This window comes from Accipiter gentilis, chromosome W, assembly GCF_929443795.1.
Source record: "Accipiter gentilis chromosome W, bAccGen1.1, whole genome shotgun sequence".
Classification (NCBI taxonomy): domain Eukaryota; kingdom Metazoa; phylum Chordata; class Aves; order Accipitriformes; family Accipitridae; genus Astur; species Astur gentilis.
In genome coordinates, this window is record NC_064918.1 from 32,553,826 (window position 1) to 32,580,501 (window position 26,676).

At 42.5% G+C, this 26,676-nt stretch overlaps 1 protein-coding gene across 1 annotated transcript in view; it reads right to left on the reverse strand.

Annotated features, from left to right (window-relative positions):
• The window catches only part of LOC126035443 (tyrosine-protein kinase Fer-like), a 254,879-nt gene that overhangs the window by 120,173 nt on the left and 108,030 nt on the right, over positions 1–26,676 (reverse strand). The window contains exons 10-12 of the mRNA XM_049794009.1: positions 25,876–25,968; positions 14,457–14,660; positions 2,890–3,012 (exon numbers count right to left, since the gene is read on the reverse strand). Coding sequence (XP_049649966.1) covers positions 2,890–3,012; positions 14,457–14,660; positions 25,876–25,968 — 420 coding nt within the window. The remainder of the gene's footprint in view (positions 1–2,889; positions 3,013–14,456; positions 14,661–25,875; positions 25,969–26,676) is intronic.

Sequence of the window (26,676 nt, forward strand, 5' to 3'; positions counted from 1 at the left end):
TTATTTTTGGTTTGACAGCCTTTTATCTTTAGCTTAAACAGTGCGTGTGTGTCCCCTTAAGGGAAGGTAAACCTCCAGGGTGGAATGCAGTGGATATGCAAGAAATCTGTTCCATAATAATTCCCTAAGCAACATAACCTGCAACCTTAGATGTTAGCGACACCAGGAGAGCTTGGTATGCTGACTCTGAGAAACAACACGGAGGGTGGAGTGGAGTGGAGACACCGCGGCCAGGCTCTGTGATATCACTGCAGGCATGGGGAACTGGAACTACTGGAACAAGAATGGAAGGTCCCTGCATTGAATCCACTGAAGCAAGGAGGTGAAACAATAGGGTTCTGTCAACGCTATGGCCTTACATCTGATTTATACCATAAGTGCCCAATTCTGGATTAGTGACATGCTAAATCATGTTCTCTGGGTGAACTTTGCTTATTATAATCTCATTATAATACCAAAACACACCTCCATCCCAAAGGCTACCCGCCTTCAAGGTGCGACCACCCCTCACTGAGCATGCGCTCTGAGTTTTCCCTAGCATATACCTTTAAAAGCAAAGCGAGAGAACTTTATACCAATCATAGTAAAGGTATGTATGACTAGAGTCATTCAAGCTCCACCTAAAAATAAGAAACTAGTATAAAAGGGCTTAAGAGAGGAGGAATGTTAGGGAAGACACCATCATAGACAAGTCGGGAGGACATCGCTGACTTCTGGGATCAGTCAATGGGCTGAACCTCTCTTCCCCCCCCATAGGGACGCCTATTGGGTAAGATTCGAACCCTCGGTTATACCAAGCGCTTCCCCAGGAAACTTGGAAATCTCTATAGAGTTTTTCCATAATTTAGTGTGCTTATAGTCAACTGTATTATTATTTGCATGTGCTTTTCAGACAGTGTATTTATCACCGGCAATCCAAAAGAACCTGTACTGTTGCTTTAATAAACTGCGCTGCTCATTAATCTAGTCATGATAGTTCATTTAACGCAACCAAACTCCCTAAGTCTGGTAATTCTCATGCATTGAACGCAGCTAAGCTGAGAGTGCAGTACGCTATTAAGTGCATCCGTCATCATGATAGTTCAGCATATTGAACGCGACTGGACTTATAGCGTTGAATTGGACATCACTCAGAAATTAAACCTAGCTGCCCCCAGCCCCTCTGACATCTGAGGATAAGCTGGAATGCAAGGGGGTTTATTTTCTGCCAAACTTCTTTACCCTTTAACGCAACAAACAGTTTATATCAAAATATAATTATTTGCATATCAAAGATAAAATCCTAAGCTTTCCCATCTATTCAATAATGAACTTAAAACAATATATTATGTTCAGTAAATAAAATATCAGTTTTGCAATCAGCAAGACATTAACCAAAAATGAGTATTTGCAAAGCCCCACTCCTTAAAATTAAAAATTATATATAATAGAGAAAATATGTATCAATTAAGACCTAAAAAACCTCCCTACATATCAACTTCAATAAATGTTGCAATTCCCCAGGAAATAAGCAGAATAAATGCACTTCACAAATAGACCACAGTGTACAACTCATAGAAGATGTAATAAATTTTCAATATCTTTATCATCAAAGCAGACAAAAAGCAAAGGTCATTCAAGTTTTAAGAGTTACCTAGAAGACATAACTTTCATTTTTGTTTTGATCAAAATTGTCCACATACATTTACTAAAGCTAGCAAGTGTCCATAAAAACATGTTGAACATATATGCAATATAGAGAATAAGTATATAGATGTTAAAAGCTATGAAGAAAAAAAGGCTTTCATTTTAACAGCTAACTCTTGCTATTTTTTAATTATTATTAAAGCAAGCACAGGTAAGCATTAAAATACATTATTTTTGAGAATAACAGAAATATGCTTTAATTTCTTCGGATTATTAAAGGAAAAGAACTAGGATTTTGGAGAAGGAAACTAACTCTGAATTATAATGTTATGCTTTCTAAAATTTTGTAGAATGTAAAATGTGCCTTAAGTATGCTTGAAACCAGTCAATTTTTTTTCATTAAGAACAAATGGCTAACTCGTAGTTAAAACAGAAAGATTAAGTTGAAAAGAGTTGGTTTATGAATGAAATATCAATCGAGTAAATACTAACCACAAAACTACTGGAAGAATGCAAGGATACTGTTAAGCTTTCTAAATGGTGATATATTTTAATATCTCTTTTTGTTTCTATTCTGAAACATTCTGAAGTGGCTTACAGATTAAAAGGTTTTCTATCAAATTTGCAATGATGCTGGGGGGACAGTACCTGTTTCCATGTCTATATCAGTACCTTATATATGAGATCTAAAACAGAGATGAAACTGTGATTTGAGAATTTTACCACTTAAAGAAAACCATTTTTATTCAGACAACTTCTTCATTACAATGTTATGGACAATGAACTAATATTTTCAGTTACATAGTCCATAGTGGAATCCAAACGGGAAACTCAAAAGCAGAGAAAAGAAAAAAAAGTACAAGGATGTTTTGGGAGACTCTGAATGCCATTCTTTCAGGATGGCAATTATTTATTATATAAATCAGGATGGAGTGTTATTTTGGAGGAATGCATTGGGCAGAGTAGAGAAGGCTGAAAACATTCAGAAAAAGAATGGAGATTCACAGAACAGTGAGCAAGAACAAAAAATCCTCCAAGAATTTGCATGCTGAAATAAACACTAAAGAAAACTGCAGTGTCTTCTGTCTAGAAGCCAGCAACCGAGATAGTTCCAGTACTCAAATTATTGACTTAATAGCATATACAAATATTCTACAACCTACTTAATATTACCACTCGTCATCACAAGGAACATATGTTAAATGATAATACAAACCCCAAAATACTTTCAGTTTAATAGAATTCTTGGAATGCATGTGTTACCTTAACAACAGGATTCAGCAGAACAACACCTGATTTCTTTGTAATAATTTGCTTTGCTGTGTAATGATGGTCTATGAGCTGAGGAATAGTTGGAAACCCAGTTCCTTCAAAACGATACTGATTCTGTATGGAAGTAAAAGGAAATAATTGTTTCTGTACAACCAAAATTTCAAAGAAGAACAATACCAAGCTTTCATCACTAGTAACAAAAAAAAAAAAGTTTGCTTTTACAGAATTAAAACTCTATCCTAATCAATTTAATAACACTTCTACTACAATAAAAAAAAAAAAAAAAAGCATAGATGGTGATTCAGGTTCATTTACAAAACTGGGCAATGAAAACATCTACCACTGCCATGCAGATTTATTTTTTTTCCTAACACTTACAGTTAAATTCTTTGCAGAATGCATTATACCAAGTTTCTCTTCATTAGAAATAAACACATCCATTTCCTGTAATGTTTTATCACTATTAGTAAAGAGAGCTTGGTCATGTCACTTATTTTTATCTTATTACTGGTTCTCTATTGTAAACTTGCTTTCACAGTCTAAAATACTTGTGGTTTATTTCCCTAATGTCATTCACTAATTAATACTGACTCAGCTTTGCTTGCCCAGTAACACTAGTCTCCGTTCCTTTCAAACAACCTCCTTCAAATATCTGTTCTGATGAACTTTAGCATGGTTAGGGTACTCATATCCCAAGAGTCTGCCTAGCACAATAACCAGTACTGCATAACATTTCCTCGTACCAGACCCAGCCTTGCACTCATCTGCTGCCATTTAAGCTTACTTATCTTCAGGGCAGACAACATACTTTTATGCTGTATATTTACATGGGATCCTGATTAAAATCACTAACAAACAACAGTTTGAAAATAGCATAGCCTCAAAGAGGAACAGTGAAAAACAGAGTAGCCCTCAGTGACAGCAATGAATTTTGATGCTTAAAACTGAAAGATGAACTGATTTATAATGCAAATACTTTTATTGGGATTAGCACTTAAAAATATTTGCAAAACTAGAAAGAATACTTATGCAATTAAAGGACTACCATTAAAACAGGTATATGTTGTACTTCTGCTCTGTAGTCTTTGACACATAAGAAAATTAAAGGCCAATGGGGACGAAGCCTGTCAGTGATGCAAGAGTGTGATTTGACCAGTCACAGAGAGCTGATTCAACACTGTTTATACCAATGTGAAAAAAAATTCTTACACTTTACTCTCAGCAAACTTCCCTACCAAGATGTTAATGAATCCAGTCACTCTTGTCATATGGCCATAACAATCCCACCACTTATTAAATGCTTTTTAGGGATAATAAGCTTTTTTTAAAAAAAATTAAAGCTTTTTTTTTCACAATAAACGTAGATCATTCAACCCATAAGAGTGCATAAAGAATCATGCATTTCTTTAAGAAAAAAAGGTTTTAGCTTCCATGATTGTCAAGAAAATCTCCTACAAATTAATCCCAAGAGCGGATGAACATAAGGTGCTATTACTAAATGTACAAGCAGAGAGATCTAGTGACCTGATAATGTTTGGATTGTGCAATATTAAACAGTATCAATCTTACATTTCTAATATAAAACCTAAGAGAAAGTAGTGAAATTATGGGAATTTATTTACAGTTCTGTAAATTTTTCTTGGAAAAGTGCATATTAAAAAGCATCAGATTACAGATCAGGGTAGCCTCAAAGTAATACTTATAAAAAAATCTCAGTTTTAACTGACTTCAAAGCCCAGTCCCAGTCTGCATTTTTTGAAGCCCCCCTGGAGTATGACAAACAATGATTTACACAAAATTATTTTGAGACAAGGGGAGTCAAAGAATCTCAGTAGACATAATAAAGGGGGGGTGAAAGATGATGTTTAGTGCTTACATTGTTGAAATTAGCTGAGGTAGAGACAGTCCTTGATAAGAAGAGCTGGTCCCAAGAACCAGCCAATGAGGTAGAGACAGTCCTTGATAAGAAGCAGGAGCAGGCCCCAAGAGCCAGCTAAGACTGGTCTTGCGTCTTGGGTGAATACCAAGAAATCACTGAGCCTGTGCAAGGAAAGAGGTTACTAGCGGTGACGAAGAGGAGTCATCTATCTTCATCTCTGTGACCACCAGACGACTACCATAAACTGGCACTGCGCAGGTGCAGTTGGGAGGAGACTATGGAAATGACCTCTTGGAGCTAATTTTAATATGAAGTGGGGATAGGTCATGCATATGTATAGGCATATTGTGAATATGTAATACCTGACTGTATAAACTTGAGGCGAACTGCCGAGTCGGGCGCGCACGACTTTGGTGGGACTACCCCCTGTGCTGCCCAGCTCTGAATGAACATACCTACTTTTCAGTCTCACTGATTGTGGAGTCTGTTTTCCACACATCAGTTTGGCGAACCAGGCAGGAGACTCTCTGTTCAGCTGTGGGACTGACTGCGGAGGAGACCCCCCTCGGCGCGCCCCGAGCACTTTCCTCGGAGGAGCGTCCACTGCCAGCCGCTCACCGCGGGAGCAGACAACAACCTTCTGAAGCCGCGGACCAAACGGTATGTGTCACAAAGGGAGCCTGTAAAAGTATGGGCCGGGGCAGCTGGTAAATTGCACAGAGACGTCTGGCCTGCAGCATTAGTCCCCATATGGGAGGAGGGTACCCTGTATGGGGGGATTTGCTGACTGATAGAGTGGCCGCCAGCGATCTTGGGGGTAGATCGAGCAAATCCGGGGTGATCGCTGCATCCCAGTATCGGGAGCCAGGACGGACCTGTCGATGACTGGTATATAAGAGGCAGGAGAAGGGTAAGCGCACCCCCTCGCAATTGTGCTTGGTTTATGGGGTAAGTGGACCCCCTTGCAATTGCACTTGGTTTATTTTTGCAGCTGCTGAAGGTTGTCAACTGGAGCGATGCTTGTATGATGTGAATGTTTGGAAATTTATGTTAAAGATTTTGTGTGGGTGTGTGGAAATGATATGTTGAAATTTATAGGTGTATGTATGTTTGTTAATGGGTGAATGTACTTACGTGTTAATAGGGGTGATTCCTTGCTTTGTATGTGGGCTTGCAACTGGATTATATAATAATTAGCATCCGGCTTCGGTTCTCTTGAAGTGTAAATCTTGTGGGAGAAGCTGGTACTGTACATCTAGTAGACAGAAACCAGACTGCCTTGATGTTTTCTCCAAATTCCACACTTTTATGATTGGGAAAGAGCTCACTAAGAATCTGAAATAGTGAGATTGGTGTGTAAAGGAAAATTTAATTCCAGAAATTTGGGATGTGTGGGAGGAAAACTGGGGAAGACTATAAAAGAAGTGTAAGAAACAATTTGCATGGAAGCTTATTAAAAGGAGAAGCCAAGATCAAACTTAAGAATCATTAGGAGGAGTTATAAAATGGGAAACAATCAAGGAGGAGTATTGAGGAAAAGTCCTCTGGGTTGTATAATTGCCCACTGGAAAGATCTTGTTGGGACCGGAGGTACAGAAAGTAAAAAGAACCTTATTAAATACTGCAATCAATGGTGGCCGCTGTATAAGTTAGAAAGTGATGCTAAGTGGCCACTTAATGGGTCAATAGATTATAATACTCTATTACAACTAATGCTGTTTTTAAGGAGAGAAGGAAAATGGGATGAGGTTTCATATGCAGACATGTTTTTCACCCTCCGAAACCATCCGGAGTGGCAAAGGGACTGTGGAATGGTACCCCCACAGGACCCCATGGTGCTCGCAGTTGAGCGAGAAAACAAGGAGCTTAGAGGTAAACTGAGGCGGTGTTGTTCGGCATGTAGTATTGGACAAAGATGTACAAAGACAAATAAAATCCATCAGGCACCAGAACAAGATCTAACTGATTTGTTTAAGCCTCCCCCTCGACCACAGGAACAGGATGTAGACTCGGATAGAACTCCGACCCCCCCGGACAGCCCTGTATCTTCCCGTACTAGGAAGAAAACTACCTCAACAGCTTTACAAGCACCTCTCTGAGAGGCGGTGAGGCCGGATGGTGGGACGATGTTAATCAAGGTACCCTTTTCTACTGCTGACCTAGGGGAATGGAAAAAGGTTGCAAAAGATTATAGGAGAGATCCGATAACTGTAGCTAAGCATCTCCAATTTATTGTGAAACAGCATAACCCTGACTGGAAGGATATACAGCTCTTATTGGAATATATGACTGAGACAGAGAAACAGCTGATTTTAAAACCAGCAGGAAACCTTGCTGAAGATCATTATAAGACTACAGGAGGGGAAGTTAAGGAATATTTCCCTCTCTAAGACCCAAAGTGGGATGTTAATAGATCTGCACATATGGAAAGATTGCAGGGGTATCAGGAGTGGATTATAAAAGGAATGGAGAGAGCAATCCCCAAAACTATAAATTGGTCAGCTTTATATGCAGTTCAACAGAGTCCTTCCGAGTCTCCATCTGAATTCCTGGATCAACTGAGGGATGTAATGCGCCGCAGCACACCGCTGGATCCTGGGTCAGAGGTAGGAATACAACAATTGGTGTCCCTGTTTTTGGGTCAGTCTACAGGGGATATAAGGCGCAAACTTCAGAAATTACGCCCTACAGAGGGTAGGAATTTAGAAATATTGTTGGATGAAGTATGGAGAGTATTTAGTAACAAAGAAAAAGGATATAGGCAAGGGCAAAGGAAATTAATGGCTGTTATTCAGGAAGAAAGAGGAAGAGGGACTAGACGAGACTTGCCCCGACTGGGCAAGGATCAATGTGCTTTGTGTAAGAAATTCAGTCATTGGAAAAGGGAATGCCCAAGGAACAAGGAGGATCAGAGGGCTCAAACAGGAAGAACGGTAGCCCATGTGAAGGGAGACTGATGGGAACCTGGGGAATCTACCCTAGTGGATCCACTGGTTATAATTAAGTTAGGGAAAACAACAAGAGGTAGAATTTTTGGTAGATACAGGAGCAACATACTCGGTTCTGAATCAGGCTTTGATGCCCCTGGGAAATGATTATGTCATGGTGAAAGGAGCGACTGGCCAAAGTGAAAAGGCATATTTTTGTAAACCTTTAGAATATAAATTAGGAAAACAGTGGGACATTCATAAATTTTTATATATGCCCAACTCCCCAAAGGCACTTTTGGGAAGGGATTTGTTGGAACAATTGGGAGCAAAAATTGTATTCAAAAAGGGAGAAATTACTCTGGAGGTAAAAGATCAGCAATATATTCAAATATTGAGCCTAACCTTAACCAGTCTCCCCCCAGAAGGAAGCATTAACGAGGACATCTTAAACCAAGTGTACCCAGGGGTATGGGCTACCGATGCACCTGGAAGAGCGAAAAGTGTTCCACCTGTTGAAGTTAGGATCAAGGAAAGCCAAAAGCCGGTAAGAATTAAACAATATCCCCTAAAGAAGGAAGACAGAGAAGGAATCCGGCCAGTGATAGAAAAATTTTTGCAGTTGGGATTATTAAAAGAGTGTGAGTCTGAATTCAATACCCCTATATTACCTGTTCGGAAGCCCGATGGGTCATATCAGGTGGTCCAAGACTTACAGGTGGTCAATAAGATAACTGAAGATCTTTACCCAGTAGTGGCGAACCCATATTGTATTGGTTTTGTGTGGCAAGGTTTTGGTAGTGGGGGGGGTTACAGGGGTGGCTTCTGTAAGAAGCTGCTGGAAGCTTCCCCTGTGTTCGAGAGAGAGCGAGCCTATAACAGCCGGCTCTAAGACGGACCCGCCGCCGGCCAAGGCCGAGCCAATCAGTGATAGTAGTAACGCCTCTGTGATAACATTTTTAAGAAGGAAAAAATGTTGGGACAGGGTGAAACAGCTGCCGGAATGAGGAGTGAGACCATGTAAGAGAAACAAGCCTGCGGACACCAAGGTCAGTGAAGAAGGAGGGGGAGGAGATACTCCAGGCGCCAGAGCGAAGATTCCCCTGCAGCCCGTGGTAAAGACCCTGGTAAGGCAGGCTGTCCCCCTGCAGTCCAGGGAGGTCCACAGTGGAGCAGATATCCCCCTGCAGCCCGTGGAGGACCCCACGCCGGAGCAGGTGGGTTCCCAAAGGAGGCTGTGACCCCATGGGAACCCTGCGCTGGAGCAGGTTCCTGGCAGGACCTGCAGATCTGTGGAGAGAGGAGCCCACGGAGCAGGTTTTCTGGCAGGACTTGTGACCCCGTGGGGGACCCACGCTGGAGCAGTGTGCTCCTGAAGGACTGCACACCGTGGAAAGGACCCATGCTGGAGCAGTTTGTGAAGAACTGCAGCCCGTGGGAATGGCCCACATTGGAGAAGTTCGTGGAGGACTGTCTCCCGTGGGTGGGACCCCACGCTGGAGCAGGGGATGAGCCCTCGCCCTGAGGAGGTGAAGCAGCAGAAAATAACGTGTGATGACCGTAAACCCCATCCCTGTCCCCCTGCGACGCTGGGGGGGCTTGGTGGAGAAATCTGGGAGTGAAGTTGTGCCCGGGAAGAAGGGAGGGGTGGAGGGAAGGTGTTCTGAGATTTGGTTTTATTTCTCATTACCTTGCTCTGGTTGATTTGTAATAAATTGAGTTAATTTTCCCAAATCGAGTCTGTTTTGCCCGTGATGGTAATTAGTGAATGCTCTCTCCTGTCCTTATCTCGACCCACAAGCTTTTTTGTTATATTTTTCTCTCCCCTGTCCAGCTGAGGATGGGGGAGTGATAGAGCGGCTTTGGTGGGCACCTGGCATTCAGCCAGGGTCAACCCATCACAATACCCTGTTGACCGTATTAACACCTGAATTGACTTGGTTTACTGTTTTAGATTTGAAGGATACTTTCTTTTGCCTCCCTCTCCATGAAGCCAGCCAAAAATTATTTGCATTTGAATGGAAAAACCCCAAGAGTGGTTGAAAGACCCAGCTCACTTGGACAGTGTTGCCACAAGGATTTAAGAATAGTCCTACCATTTTTGGCAATCAGCTTGCGAAAGACTTAGAATCCTGGGAAGCCCCGTCTGAGGAGGGGAAGGTGTTGCAGTATGTGGATGATATCCTGATCGCCACCAAAACAGAGAAAGATTGTAGGACATGGACGGTGAGTTTGTTGAATTTCCTGGGACTCCAGGGGTACCAGGTATCCAAGAAAAAGGCACAGGTAATGCAACGCAAAGTGAATTATTTGGGCTATGAAATTAGTGTGGGACAAAGAACTTTGGGACAGGCCCATAAAGAGGCAATATGTCAAACTGGGAGACCTCAGACAGTAAAAGATTTACGGACTTTTCTGGGAATGAGAGGGTGGTGCCGATTGTGGATCTATAATTATGGATTGCTTGTTAAACCACTATATGCATTGACAGCCACTGAGCAGAAACACCTTGAGTGGAACAAGGAGACCGAACGAGCCTTTGAGCTACTGAAAAAGGCTTTGATGTCGGCCCCAGCCTTAGGACTCCCAGATGTGAATAAGCCATTTCTTCTTTACTCCCATGAGAAGCAGGGCATTGGCCTGGGAATATTTGCACAAAACCTGGGCCCGTATCGACGGGCAGTTGCCTACATCTCTAAGCAGTTAGACACGACTGCAAAAGGTTGGCCTGAATGCCTGCAGGCGGTTGTGGCTGTGATACTGAATTTACAGGAAGCCTGAAAGTTTACTCTGGGCCAGAAAATGACTGTTTTGGTGTCTCACACAGTAGAAAGCAGTACTTACTGGAAGCAAAAGGTGGACACTGGCTCTCTCCACAAAGATTCCTGAGATATCAAGCTATATTGGTAGAGCAGGATGACATGGAGATTGTAGTCACTAACATTGTCAACCCAGCTTCTTTTCTCAGCGGGAACACAGGAGAACCGGTACATCATGACTGTTTGGAAACCATCGAAGCAACATACGCCAGTCGCCCAGACCTGAAAGACAGCCCCATGGAAAACGGGGAAACTTGGTTCACAGACGGAAGCAGTTACGTCCTAAATGGTAATCGACACGCGGGATACGCTGTCACCACCAGCCAAGAGGTAATAGAATCAGGGGCTTTGCCCATGAACACCTCCGCACAGAAGGCAGAAATAATTGCTCTAACCTGCGCCCTGGAATTGGCCCAGGGCAAAGTTGTGAACATTTATGCAGACTCAAAATATGCCTTTGGAGTTGTACACGCACATGGAGCAATTTGGAAGGAGAGAGGACTATTGAGTTCTCAAGGGAAAAATATCAAACACGCAGAAGAAATTCTGAAGTTACTGGAAGCTGTCCAGCTCCCTAAGAAAGTAGCAATTATGCATATTAAGGCACACCAGAAAGCGAGCTCAGATTTGGAAAAAGGGAATGAGCTGGCGGACAGAGAGGCAAAACAAGTGGCCAAAACAAAGGTAAAAACAGAAGGGGCCTTAATTCCCGATAGGCAGATTTCCCTAGAAGGTAAGCCAGAATACACTAAGGAAGATCAAAAGCTCATTACAGATTTAGAAGGGTCATATAATGAAGAGGGGTGGGCTCATACCCCACAGGGCAAGCTAATCATTCCCTCTTGCTTATTATGGCATTTGATACGGGAGGAACATAGGAAAAGACATTGGGGAACAGAGGCTCTGTATAATCATTTGATAAGAGAAATTGTGGCTAGAAATTTATACACCACGGTGAGACAGGTGACACAACAGTGTGATCTTTGCCTCCAGACTAATCCTAAGAATACCCCCAAGCTGGAAATGGGCCAGATTGGAAAAGGCAATGGGCCTGGACAACAATGGCAAATTGATTTTACAGAACTTCCAAGAAAAGGGGGGTATCGATATTTATTGGTATTAACTGATACCTTTTCAGGTTGGCCAGAAGCATTCCCAACAAGAACGGCTAAAGCTCAGGAGGTAACTAAAATACTGGTGCAAGAGATAATACCACGTTTTGGGGTTCCAGCAACAATATCCTCTGACAGAGGACCACATTTTGTCTCAAAAAAAGTACAACAAATTAGCCGCCACTTGGGTATAGATTGGCAGCTTCATACTCCATATCACCCCCAGTCGAGTGGTCAAGTGGAAAAAATGAACCACTTAATCAAACAGCAAATTGTGAAATTAGGACAAGAAGCAAATTTGACATGGCCTCAGTCTCTCCCTTTAGCCCTTCTGCGTATACGAACAAGACCAAGGGCAAAAGAAGGACTGAGCACCTTTGAAATTCTGTATGGACAACCCTATGGGATACAGAGAGGGGTGTCTGTACAAGCAGGGGATGAAATTATGACTTCTTACATGGTAGTATTAGGTAAGCAACTTAATAAAATCAGGAAGCACGTGGTAGGAACTCGAGGGAGAGGTTTGGATGGGCCTGTGCATAATATACAACCAGGAGATTATGTGTATATAAAGTCTCTTACAGAAAAAACTCTGGAGCCGCAGTGGGAAGGACCATTTCAAGTACTACTTACCTCCTTCACCGTGATTATGATCAAGGAACAGAACGCCTGGATCCATCACACTAGGGTGAAGAAGGCACCCAAAGGACAATGGACTTCACAAGAAAAAGGACCTTTGAAGCTCAAATTTGTGAGACATTGATTGTTATGTTCCTGAGTTGGACCTTTTCCAAGGGGCAGGCTTGGGATCGAAATACTTATTTACAAATACTTTGAGAAGATGCTAGATAGGGAAACAATGTATTATAAGTACTAGGATTAAATATAGTAAAATAATTTACTATTTTCTAGAAAAGGGGGGACTGAGACAAGGGCAGTCAAAGAATCTCAGTAGACATAATAAAGGGGGGTGAAAGATGATGTTTAGTGCTTACATTGTTGAAATTAGCTGAGGTAGAGACAGTCCTTGATAAGAAGAGCTGGTCCCAAGAACCAGCCAATGAGGTAGAGACAGTCCTTGATAAGAAGCAGGAGCAGGCCCCAAGAGCCAGCTAAGACTGGTCTTGCGTCTTGGGTGAATACCAAGAAATCACTGAGCCTGTGCAAGGAAAGAGGTTACTAGCGGTGACGGAGTCATCTATCTTCATCTCTGCGACCACCAGACGACCACCATAAAGAGGCCCTGTGCAGGTGCAGTTGGGAGGAGACTATGGAAATGACCTCTTGGAGCTAATTTTAATATGAAGTGGGGATAGGTCATGCATATGTATAGGTGTATTGTGAATATGTAATACCTGACTGTATAAACTTGAGGCGAACTGCCGAGTTTGGTGGGACTACCCCCTGTGCTGCCCAGCGCTGAATGAACACATCTACTTTACAATCTCACTGATTGTGGAGTCTGTTTTCCGCACGTCAATTTTAGCCACACTAAGCACATAACATGCCTTTAATTCTGCTGAGTAAGGATCAGAGCTCCAAGGATCTTATAAGACTGTGTGTATCTAGGTATAGGTAGTTTTATTGCTCTTATTTTCTCATTCAGCACTCCGATACACTGAAATACTTTAAGGTCATAAAAATAAAATAAAATAAACACTGACTTTTTGTCAATTGTTAAATCCTAAAAGGAAAGCTGTGGGTGAAAATTAACAAAACCCCTAGACAGACCAGTGTCCATATTGACCCTATAAAAACCTTCCAAATTCTATGAAGTTTGAACAATACCACTACCCCTCATTAAAAAAAAATAAACCAGCAACACAATACTGAATTCCCCAGGTATGCTGCATCAGCTGGGGATTTAAACCGGGAAACATAGTGTAAACATAGTTATGCTACCAAATTTGTAAATTTGTCTGTATAGTTTGACTGATGTTTGGGAGATTTTATTGTATCAGACTGAAGTATGTTTTGTTAGTATTGCGGAATCAAAACTGAGACTGATTTGCTGGTATATTATACCTATATTCACAGAGTAAAGGACTAGAAGCATTTCTAGTAATGTTATGAGCACTATCTTATTTTGAATGAGTTTGAAATTCTGAAAGGTAAAAAGAAAAATACATATATAAATAAAACCAAGAAATGCATTAAAAATAAAAAGTAATACATTGGGTGAAAGCAAATAAATATTAATGTAGTTTAAAATGACCAGTTTTTCCTAAGTTAGAGAAACAAAGGGATCAGTTTTGGTCTTTACTCAGAAGCATACATACTATGTAATATTCATAAGCATTTGTATTCTGCTGAACAAAACAACATCCACAAGGCTAAAAAGAACACATGTATCTCCAAAGCAGCATGGACTTCAATTCCCAGCTATATACAAAACAGCACAGAATATTTTCTCCTAAGTGAATGTTTCCATTTTTTGGGAAGATTCAATGGAATCTTTATAATCTCAATTAAAAGTAGCCTAATAAGCACCAACTGTGAAAACAGGTTTAAAAATAAATAAATATACATGCATAAATTAGTAGTAATAAATTCTGGATTTCAAAACATTTACAGAAATATCTTGGTTTTTCAACATAGGCTAAAAGATGTAGAATAGCCTCATACTTCATATTTTTCTTTTATTCCCCAAAATTACCTTTTCCTCCAATTTGAGCACTGATGGAAATATTTCCAACAGCTTTCATATTTTCATATAAAGGCTAAATCTATGTGTCATAGTAAATTATGTAGATCCTAAATTGTTTAGCTGAAATAATTAACTTCCTAACACTGAATATTTAGTACTATATCAGAGACGTACATCAGCATATTGTATGATAAAGTGTCTCCGTTGTCCATCTGAAAACACAGAAAGGACATATTCACCAGGTTTCCCATGGCTCTCTCGCACCAAGAAGTCTCCTTGCTGTTTTAACAGCTCCTGGGCTTCTATTCTTGGAATTGCACCATGATACCAGTCTTGCTCTGCCAGTGGTTTCTCAGTAGTTGATATTACATCAAAGAACTTGGAAAAAATATCAAAGAAAAATGTTACTATAACAGTACATTTTTAGAGTTTAGTTTTCCATGAAAAGCATGATAAACAACAATAATTTCTATTTCTGTATCTAAATTGCATATTTCTATTAACAAAAAAAATTAAGGCTATTTATTTACACTAAAGGCATACTGATCACCTTTTTTTCTATTGCTTAAAAAAATACTGACCAAGCTATCAGCCTTTCTCACACATTCTGACATGGTATTAACAACAGTTCAAAATTAAGCATGTCTTTATCCAGAGACAAATTTCTGCGACATAAGAACATAAGAAAGTAAGAAATTGAGTTTTCAAAAGTATTTGTATTGGCTTAATTATTTTCATAGAATTTAAAAATCCCAATCCAAATCAATTAATAATTCTAATAGCCATTTTCTTCCTAGCATTTACACCATAACAGAGAATAGGCACTTGGACATATCGTGCTTATGAACTTACACACAGTTTCTGAAGGCACAAAGATTCTAAGATACTATTTTCATTGCTTATAAATGGAAGGTAATGAGTTTTAACCTATAACCTCACATATTAAACAAGCTTACATTGTTTAAGAAAACACTTAGAAAAACATTTTTTTTCGATGACTACTTCAGATTTATTTGTTATGACTAGACTGAGAAGCCCTTAATTAGTCTCTATGTCATTCAAAATCATGCCAGAACTCATACAAATTCTCACTGCTAGAGTGATAAATCTCTGAATAAAATAAGACTCCATATTGCATCATGAGTTGAACACATATCTGAACATGTCCCAGAAAAACCTATTGAACTGCATTTTAGATAACATAATGAAAACTGAATTGTCAGTAAAGCCCTATCAAACAGATACAAATGAAACCTACAATTCCAAATGGATCCCAGCTACTGATCTACCCAGATGAAACAAGGTTTTTCTTCTTCATATCATCAAGGATGATATTTCTGCCATATAGGATTGGGAAAGAGAACAGAAACATCCCACTGATGCATGCAAAGAGAAAAATTTGACACAATGTAAATCTGGGCAGACTAGAGGCCACCTGCACATTTAAGGTCTCCCTGAGGAGTTGTTCAGGTTAAGATGACTTATCTAACAAAAAATAACATTAGGAAGAACTTCAAATGCTCAGAGAAGGAACAAGTAGAGCCCAGAAAGGAAGCCCACACAGGACTTCAGAGGGTTGTGATCAGTGGCACAAAGTGCTGTTGGAGGCAAGTCACTAGTGGTGTACCCCAGGGATTGATACTGAGACCAGTACTGTTTTACCTCTTCATTAGTGACCTGTACACTGGGACAGAGTGCACCCTCAGCAAGTCTGTAAACAATGCAAAGCTGGGAGGAGTGGCTGATACACCAGATGGTTGTGATGCCATTCAGAGGGACCTGGACAGGCTGGAGAAATGGACAGAGAAGAATCTCATACAGTTCAACAAGGGGAAGTGCAAAGTCCTGCACCTAGGGAGGAATAACCCCAGGCACCAGTACAGGCTGGGGGCTGACTGGCTGGAAAGCAGCTCTGCAGAGAAGGACCTTCCCCCCAAGAGGGTCCCAGTGCACACCAAGCTGACCATGAGCCAGTAATGCACCCTTGCAGCAATGAAGGCAAACAGCCTCCTGGCCTGGATTAGGAAGAGCGTTACCAGCAGGTTGAGGGAGGTGATCCTTCCTCTCTACCCAGCACTGTTGAGGCCACACCTGGAGTCCTGTGTCCAGTTCTGGGCTCCCAAGTACAAGAGAGACATGGACATACTGGAGAGAGTCCAGCGAACAGCCACAAAGATGATTAAGGGATTGGAGCATCTTTCATATGAGAAGTGGCTGAGAGCTGTGACAGTTTAGCCTGGAGAAGAGAAGGCTCAGAAGGGGAATCTTATCACTGTGTATAAATACCTGATGGGAGGGAATGAAGAACTCTTCTCAGTAGTGCCCAGTGACAGGACGAGAGTCAATGAGCACAAATTTAAACACATGAAATTCCATCTGAACACAAGAAAACACTTTTTTAGTGTGAGAGTGGTCAAATACTGGAACAGGTTTCCAGAGAGGTTGTGGAAGTTCCATCTATGGAGATATTCAAAATTTGACTGGATGTGGTCCTTGGCAACCTGCTCTAGATGACCCTTACTGAGCAGGGGAGTTGGACTAGATGATCTCAAGAGGTCCCTTTCATCCTCAACAATTCTGTAATTCTGTATTAAAAAATGCCTTTAAGTCTGGGGGTTCCTAGCTTTCTTTCTAAGTTATATCTCAAATGGGTCAATTTAGTCCACAATCCTGATGGAAAACTGGAGAATATATTTAAGAGTCTGACAGAGACTCATAGTCTCAGACATCAACTTTGGGATATAGAGCCCTGGGTGTCTATTGTATCAGGGGTATTTTTAGACATGAGATCTGAGACCAACACTATAACCAATAGACCCATCACTAGAAAGAGTGACTATGCTCTATTACAGATTCAGAGAGAAGTGGGACTGTGTAAGAAATAATAATGGCTTGAACAAAAAGCACCCAGTCAGAATTTTTAGGATAGAAAAAGGATGTACTCCAGCATAATGCATTTATTAGCATAATGAAGTACTAAAAGATCAGAATATTTTTCAGCGAAGAAGGCAGTCCTATTTTTCAATTTCATCAACAGTTAAATACTTCTCAGACTGGAGCTGTCTACCATTGTTAAAGTTAAATGACACAAAGCTATTCCTTTTCAGAAATTCCTAAACCAAAAATAATCTTTCAAATGTTATAAAAGATGTCACCAGTACCTCCTGCTCTTGATCCCTGGTAATAGTGTTGTCATCATTCTGCCAAGGATCCCAAATAGAACCTGCCTGTCCCCTTAGTGTCGGGTGACAAAAGGTTATTTATTTTAAGGGATATTAGGAATAGTTGCCTCTCCAGCATCCCCATCCCAGGACTTCCTCCTGCTCGGCCACTGGAGCCCAGTCCCAGTGAGCCCAGGGACACGGGGTCTCTGCCCAGGCTGAGGGACATGGCTGCTACTTTCCCATTTGCAGATTCAACCAGCAGCAAAGCTGAGCATGCATACCAGAGACAAACACACTGTGGCAGGTTGACCCTGGATGGACACCAGGTGCCCACCAAAGCCGCTCTAGCACTCCCCCTCCCCAACTGGACAGGGGAGAGAAAATATAACAAAAGGCTTATGGGTCGAGATAAGGATAGGGAGAGATCACTCACCAATTACCATCATGGGCTAAACAGACTTGACTTGGGGAAAATTAACTTAATTTATTGCCAATCAAACCAGAGTAGGGTAATGAGAAATAAAACCAAATCTTAAAACAACTTCCCCCCCATCCCTCCCTTCTTCCTGGGCACTGCTTCACTCCCAAATTCTCTACCTACCCTCCCAGCGGCGCAGGGGGATGGGGAATGGGGATTGGGGTTAGTTCATCACATGTTGCCTCTGGCGCTTCATCCTCTTCAGGGGCAGGACTCATCACACTCTTCCCCTGCTCCAGCATGGGGTCCCTCCCATGGGAGACAGTCCTCCACGAACTTCTCCAATGGGGGTCCTTCCCATGGGCTGCAGTTCTTCACAAACTGCTCCAGCATGGGTCCCTTCCACGGCGTGCAGTCCTTCAGGAGCATACTGCTCCAGCGTGGGCCCCCCATGGGGTCACGAGTCCTGCCAGAAAACCTGCCCCAACGTGGGCTCCTCTCTTCACAGGGCCACAGGTCCTGCCAGGAGCCTGCTCCAGTGCGGGCTTCCCATGGGGTCACAGCCTCCTTAGGGCATCCACCTGCTCTGGCATGGGGTCCTCCACAGGCTGCAGGTGGATATCTGCTCCACCATGGACCTCCATGGGCTGCAGGGAGACAGCCTGCCTCACCATGGTCTTCACCACAGGCTGCAGGGGAATCTCTGCTCCAGAGCCTGGAGCATCTCCTCCCCCTCCTTCTTCACTGACCTTGGTGTCTGCAGTGTTGTTTATCTTACGTGTTCTCACTCCTCTCTCCAGCTTCAGTTTCTGTGCCTGTGACGGTCTGACAAATTCAATGTCTCAAACATCCGCTAAAAGAGCTTTGGTGGACAAAAAGGCCTCTGTAAAAATCCTGGAGTTTTGTGAACAGGACAATGTGGACAGAGGAGAGGGCCCCACGGAGGGTGGGAACGCGCTTCTCCAAAGCCCCAATTCCTTATCTTAAGTGACCAGGAGAAGGAACACAATTTATGCCTTCCTGGAGGAAGAAGGCCCCATGGAAGTTGGGACTGTGCTTCTATCTTAAGTGGTCATGCCAGCAGGAAAAGAGAGGCAACTCCACAATGAACACCCCCCCTCCCCAAAGCTCACTAACCGATTCCAGTGAACCCCAGGTGTGGGAACTGCGCATGTTGAGATCATCAACTAACACACTATAAAAGAGGAGAGAACGAGCCCTCAGTGCGCGCCCTGCGGAACTGGATCTCTACGCTGGCTGGACCAACGCTGGACCCAGGACTGGTGAAACCCCTCTCTTCTCTCTTTCTTTCTTTCTTTCTTTCTTTCTCTCACTCTCTCTCTCCCTTTTTTCCTTCTCTCTTTTCCACAGTCCCTACACCTCATCCTTTGAAACATAAACCATTGACCAAGTCTGAGACTAGGAGTGGATCTAGCCGCCCCTGAGCTCCTCTTTGAGAAGGAGTCCAGAAAGCAAGGGGGTCTGCTCTGAACCTCGTGACTCAACGGGAGGGCTCTCCTTCTGATACATTTCATGTTCCTTTTTCCATTTCATTTTTCTGTACTTCCCTCCTCTTCTCAAATAGCGGCTTAATGACATGTTGCAAGGTTCATATTAACAAGTTCATGTGTACTTGGACAAAGTTAGCTAGGTTGAATAAATGTTGGTTGTTGTTTGAACTCCCCTGGTGTCGTTTCACCTTAATTCTGACAAAGGAAATCCACGAACCTGAGTCACTCCAACTTTGGGACGCGACAGTGCCACAGCAACTTTTTTTTCCCTTCTTAAATATGTTATCACAGAGGTGCTACTACCGTCACTAATTGGCTTGGCCTTGGCCAGTGGCGGGTCTGTCTGAGCTGGCTGGCATTGGCTCTATCGGACACAGGGGAAGCTTCTAGCAGCTTCTCACAGAAGCCACCCCTGTACCCCCCCACTACCAAAACCTTGCCACACAAACACAATACACACACACACACAGAGGACCCTTACACAGCCAGTTACACAGACTGCCACAGACATGGTGCTGCCTTCAACCACACCTACATATAGGACTAGCATAAAACATAAGTATAGACAGCCAAGTCCCCTTACTCCTCTTTGGCTGGTAGAGATAAAAGGTCACTAGTGAAGGTACATACATGGCACTCTCTAGATTCACAAGCCCACCCTCTTACCCACTCCATAGGTCTCCTACTTGCCAGCTAGTCCAGCTCAATGCTTGTTAGCAGACACATGCACTCACACACTCATCCCACAGGCACTCTACACTCGCAAGTCCCCCTGGGTATACTAGCATGGACCCTTACCCACCTGATATCCCTGCCCAGACCCAGGGCATCCTACTTGCTGGCTACTCCAGCTTGCAGTTTGCTAGCAAATTTCACACACACACTCCCCTACACACCATGTTCGTAGAAGATACAGACACTTGGACACCCCCTCCTCCCAGCAGCTGGCACCAAGAGTGCTAGCTGTGACCTGCAGTCCTGCTCCAGCTGCTGTCACTGAGCCCCTCACTTGCCTCACTCATGCTAGTCCCTTCCAGTAGCAGGTTTTTGGGACACACACTATTCCCATCCCAGTGGCTGGAGGCAAGAGACTCCCACTCGCTCCAGTAGCTGACACTACAGGCCAGGGGCACCTACACCCCTGGTCTGACTCTAGTAGCTGGCACCGACACCATTCATGCCGGTCCCCTCAGTAGTGAGCATTCCAGGCACAAAGTCTGTAGGACCCTACCTAGATTGAGAGAGCTATGGCCCCTACAACTACTGATGCTAGGACCCTCACTTGCTCCAGTAGCTGACACCTGTATTGGTTTTGTCTGGCAAGGTTTTGGTAGCAGGGGGGTTACAGGGGTGGCTTCTGTAAGAAGCTGCTGGAAGCTTCCCCTGTGTTCGAGAGAGAGCGAGCCCATACCAGCCGGCTCTAAGACGGACCCGCCGCCGGCCAAGGCCGAGCCAATCAGCGATAGTGGTAACGCCTCTGTGATAACATTTTTAAGAAGGAAAAAAGTTGGGACGGAGAGAAACAGCTGCCTGAGTGAGGAGTGAGAACATGTAAGAGAAACAAGCCTGCGGACACCAAGGTCAGTGAAGAAGGAGGGGGAGGAGATGCTCCAGGCGCCGGAGCGAAGATTCCCCTGCAGCCTGTGGTGAAGACCCTGGTGAGGCAGGCTGTCCCCCTGCAGTCCAGGGAGGTCCACGGTGGAGCAGATATCCCCCTGCAGCCCGTGGAGGACCCCACGCCGGAGCAGGTGGGTTCCCAAAGGAGGCTGTGACCCCGTGGGAACCCTGCGCTGGAGCAGGTTCCTGGCAGGACCTGCGGATCTGTGGAGAGAGGAGCCCACGGAGCAGGTTTTCTGGCAGGACTTGTGACCCCGTGGGGGACTCACGCTGGAGCAGTGTGCTCCTGAAGGACTGCACACTGTGGAATGGACCCATGCTGGAGCAGTTTGTGAAGAACTGCAGCCCATGGGAATGGCCCACGTTGGAGGAGTTCGTGGAGGACTGTCTCCCGTGGGTGGGACCCCACGCTGGAGCAGGGGAAGAGTGTGATCAGCCCTTGCCCTGAGGAGGTGAAGCAGCAGAAAATAACGTGTGATGACCGTAAACCCCATCCCTGTCCCCCTGTGCCACTGGGGGGGTTTGGTGGTGAAATCCGGGAGTGAAGTTGTGCCCGGGAAGAAGGGAGGGGTGGTGGGAAGGTGTTCTGAGATTTGGTTTTATTTCTCATTACCTTGCTCTGGTTGATTTGTAATAAATTGAGTTAATTTTCCCAAATTGAGTCTGTTTTGCCCGTGACGGTAATAGTGAATGATCTCTCCTGTCCTTATCTCGACCCGCAAGCCTTTTGTTATATTTTCTTTCCCCTGTCCAGTTGAGGATGGGGGAGTGATAGAACGGCTTTGGTGGGCACCTGGTGTTCAGCCAGGGTCAACCCATCACAACACCATAGGCCAGGGTAGCCTACACACACACCCCCCTCCGCCCCTGAGTCCAGCAGCTGGCACCAAATCCACTCATACAGCACACAGGTCTCACGAGTAGCTGGTACTTAGTCCTTGCAGCACACACACAAGACATAGAGTGAGATAGTTAAGAAAAGATTTAATAAGAAGTTATAAGAAGATAGGATAGACTGTGGTGATCAGGTGCAGGGCTCAGCCAGACAAGCGTATTGACTGGCCCCATTCTACCTGTGACCAGCCCCTTTGGTAGTCTTTTCTGCCTACCCTCTTCTTTGTTTATCCCTGCTCCCCCTTCCCCTGCACACTGCCTCATCAGTTGGCATAGTTCCACCTACCCCTCTCAAACATCCTGGACCCTCAGGTTTGCATCCTTATCAGTTGCAAAGTCCTCTTTGCCTGCAGTTTCTCAATAGCCCCTCAATTACTGTGACTGAGGAGGTTTGTTTCTGGTTATTGTCTTTGTTAAGGCTAATTGGACAGGTTTTATGTCTCTGTGTGTTTGTCTCCTTCCCTTTCCTTATCCTAAAGGCTGAAGAAATAAACACTCTCACACTCTACATATTGTAACCAATTAGTATGACTGGCCAGGTTTGTTCTTATCACGACCTCCCTTATCATTTGCCCCTCAGATTTTTCTCTGTCTGTTTTTGTTTATGGCTCCTTTGACCAGATACCCTTAAAGGAGCAGACACTCTCCTTCCACATACCTTACATATTTGAATGTTTATTGTTCAAAGACGCTGCATTTGACTGACCTTTGCTACATGATCAAGTAATGTTACGGGGTTCAAAGCAATAAAACCATTCCCACAGAAAAACATTTCTACTCCAAAAGAAACACTTCTATGTATAAAAAAGAAAGTTCAATGTCAACAAGTTAGTTCATGACCTTCACAAAAAAAGGTTAAAAAACCCACTTCTGACAATTGAGACAGCTCCAATAAAACGGATATTAACAACTATGACCATGAAATCCATTTTATAGCTTACAAAAGAAGCAGCCACCAGATAACACCTGCTTATGTTCAAACTGGGTCAAGTCAGTCACTGATTAGATTATCATGTTCATACCCCAGAATAAAAGCATCTTTATTACACAGAAAAAACAGGGAACATTTTAGACATTGCTAATTATGGTATTGTTTATAAAACTAACATCAACCTCTCCCCTTTTATAAATTTGTTTAGAAGAAAGCAATGAAAATTCTACAAGGTATCCTATGATTATTGTCTCCTACCAAACATTACCTTTAATTTTGGTCATATACTATTGGTTAATCATAACTGAGGTAGAAATCTTTTTATTTTTTTCTGATGAAACAATTAGTAATTGGTCATGTTTTGTATGTTATTGAAATTGTATTTTTTTTATTAAAAAGTCTTCCTACTCCAACATATTTTCTGTATGATACAATATTCACCCTGACTGCTTATTAAAGAAAACATGGCTGAAAGCCCAGAAAGATCAGTACAAATGCAAGATGTATGATCATTTTAATATTGATTTCAACTTGATTTATCACTTAGCACTAATATTTGTATTTCATTTTATAGTTAGAATAAAATGGTTTAAATGCAAGAAAAGTTAGTCACTAAAGAAGACAGAAGAATGCTATGGGCACAAAATTATTTACAATTCCCACCTATTTCCTTAGCAAGTTTAAAGAACAGTAAGCTGCTTGAAATTACTAACTAGATATCTGAAAGAAAAGGTTTACATTCTAGGCCTCAGTGTTTTACAATCTCACTGATGAAAAGATCTTTTGCCCATTTTTACGGACACACTCACAGGAGCATTTTCAAATAAGTGACTGAACAGCTTACATGGACAAATTTTTTTTCTAAGATTTTTGCTGTTATTTTTAACTTGCAGTCAAATTAACAGTTAACATAAAAATCATACAAAAGGAGAACAACTCATACTGAAGAATTTCTACTTCCACCCCCAATCCTTTTTTCCCCTTTTCTTTTTTCTTTAAAGATTTCAATTTTTTCCCACACTTTGCTCATGAGATAGTTCTCTTTCTGTGGGGAGGGAAACACCCTCATATACTTCTTCATGCTCTTCATGTAACCATTAGTGTCTTTTTTGCTTATAATTAATTTCCTTTCTTCCCCCTACTGAACAAACCATTGAAACAGCAGCTTTTCTCAAACAACAGTAAATGAAGCAGTCTCAAACTGCTTTTTCAAAGTCTTTTTAAGAGCTGCTGGTTTTTTGAGTGAAAAACTGAGCAGAGTATTGCATTATTTCTAACTGTAAAAAGAGAGAATATTCTTGCACTCACACTGTCAATGAAAAGACAATAATAATGGAAATTACATGTCAATAACTAATAGGCTCCTTAATACTTTATTTTCACATATATTCTGAGCTCAGACTTTGTGTATTACTTCATTTTCCACCTTTAAACAAAGAAAATATTCTGTCAAGAAATTTTTTCCCCTCCCCATGTAAAAGAGAGGCACAGACATGGATAAAAAGTAAAGCAACACATTTTAGTTGATATTTTGAGACAGTTCCTTATGGAGTATCTCCCAGCCCTGTGATTCATTCCCACACTGGGTTTGTGTGGCAAGGTTTTGGTAGCAGGAGGGCTACAAGGGTGGCTTCTGTGAGAAGCTGCTAGAAGCTTCCCCTATGTCTGATAGAGCCAATGCCAGATGGCTCCAAGACAGACCCACCGCTAGCTAAAGCTGAGCCAATCAGCAACAGTTGTAGTGCCTCTGTGATAATATATTTAAGAAGGGGGAGAAAGTTGTGCAACAGAAACTGCAGCCAGAGAGAGGAGTGAGACTATGTGAGAGAAACAACCCTGCAGACACCAAGGTCAGTGAAGAAGGAGGGGGAGGAGATGCTCCAGGCTCTGGAGCAGAGATTCCCCTGCAGCCTGTGGTGAAGACCATGGTGAGGCAGGCTGTCTCCCTGCAGCCCATGGAGGACCATGATGGAGCAGATATCCATACTGCAGCCTATGGAGGACCCCACGCTGGAGCAGGTCAATATGCCCTGAAGGAAACTGCAGCCTGTGGAGAGGAGCCCACGCAGGAGCAGGTTTTCTGGCAGGAAATGTGGCCTGTGGGGGACCAACGCTGGAACAGTCTGTTCTTGAGGGACTGCACCCCATGGAAAGGACTCATACTGGAACAGTTCTTAAAGAACTGTATCCAATGGGAGGGACCCCACACTGGAGCAGGGGAAAAGTGTGAGGAGGAAAGTGTGGCAGAAATGAAGTGTTATGAACTGACTGCAACCCCCATTTCCCATCCCATCTGTGCCGCTCGTGGTAGGAGGAGGTAGAAGAGTCAGGAATGAAGGAATAAAGTTGAGCCTGGGAAGAAGAGGGGGGTGGGGGGAAGGTGTTTTTAGTTTTGTCTTTGTTTCTCACTTTCCTACTCTATTTTTAATTGGCATCAAATTAAATTAATATTCCCCAAGCCAAGGCTGTTTTGCCCAACTGGTGAGCAATCTCCCTGTCTCTATCTCGACCCATGAGTTTTTTAATCTTATTTTTTTCCCCCTGTTCTGTTGAGGAGGTAAGGATGAGAGAATGACTTAGTGGGCATCTGGAAGCTGGCCAAGGTTAAGCCACCACAAGTAGTAGTAATAATAATATCAATAACAACAACAATAAGAAGAAGAATTTATATGATGGCACCTCTATAATAAATATAGGAAATATCATTATTGCAATGATGGGTAAAACATGCCTGACCATCAAACCTACTGCAGATTATCATAATATACAGCATTAATAGTAAATCTACCACACAGGAACTGGTAATCTTTCAAGTATATCAACAATCTGGGAGCAGCAAAGAATATACAAATTCTTTTTTCTGAAGTGCAATAAAGTTGTTCTGACATACTATTATGTAAAAATATTATCATATCCACTGATCAGTCAGAACTGTGCTTTTTATAAAGTCATTTTAATCTAATTTTTTCCTGTGTAAATAGAAATGTGTGATACTTCAGAAAAAAATCCTACTTAAGCTGCAAAAATAAGAGAATTCTACATTGTTGATACAACTTACCGATGATGAGCCCAACATGGATTTTGGAGATCTTATAATTCCAGCTATGGAGTGACGTATAGTGTCCAACTTAGATACTTTGACCTTCTTGTCCTAGGAGAAAAAGTAATATCTCCAGTAAAACCAAGCAAATCAATATGGATTTACCTTTGTACATTAATAATTGAATTACTGGAGGACATGGAATGTAGACTCATGGATTTTGTTTGAATAAAAGATAGGGACTGATCTGCGAGTGATACAAACAAGCAAGCTTGTGTCAACATCAGTGGGATTATGCTACTGCATACCAATTGAAGAGCTGAAAGATTCTGTGATTCCTTAAATATTTAGTGCAGTTATTTTAAATATCACTATTGTTAACTATAAGAGATCTCAAATTCTTTTGCACCCTAAAGACAGAGGACCTAATTCTCAGCTGTCCTGAAATACCTATTCTTTTTAAAGGGTATTGGTTTGACAGCATATAATAAAACCATACATAATAAACCCATACATAATAAACCCCATACATACTGTATTGGGTCTGGCTGAGATGGAGTTAATTCTCCCCATAGCAGCCCTCATAGTCCTGTGCTCTGCACTGGTAGCTAGAAAGGTGTTGATAACATACCAATGTTTTGGCTACTACTGAGCAGTGCTGGCACAGCATCAAGGCTGTCTCTCAGATATTCCATACCATATGACGTCAGCTCAGCTATAAAAGCTAAGTAAAGGGAGATGGAAGGGGGGCATTTTTGTCTTCCAGAGCAACCACTATGCATACTGAAGCCCTGCTTCCCAGGAAGTGGCTAGACATCG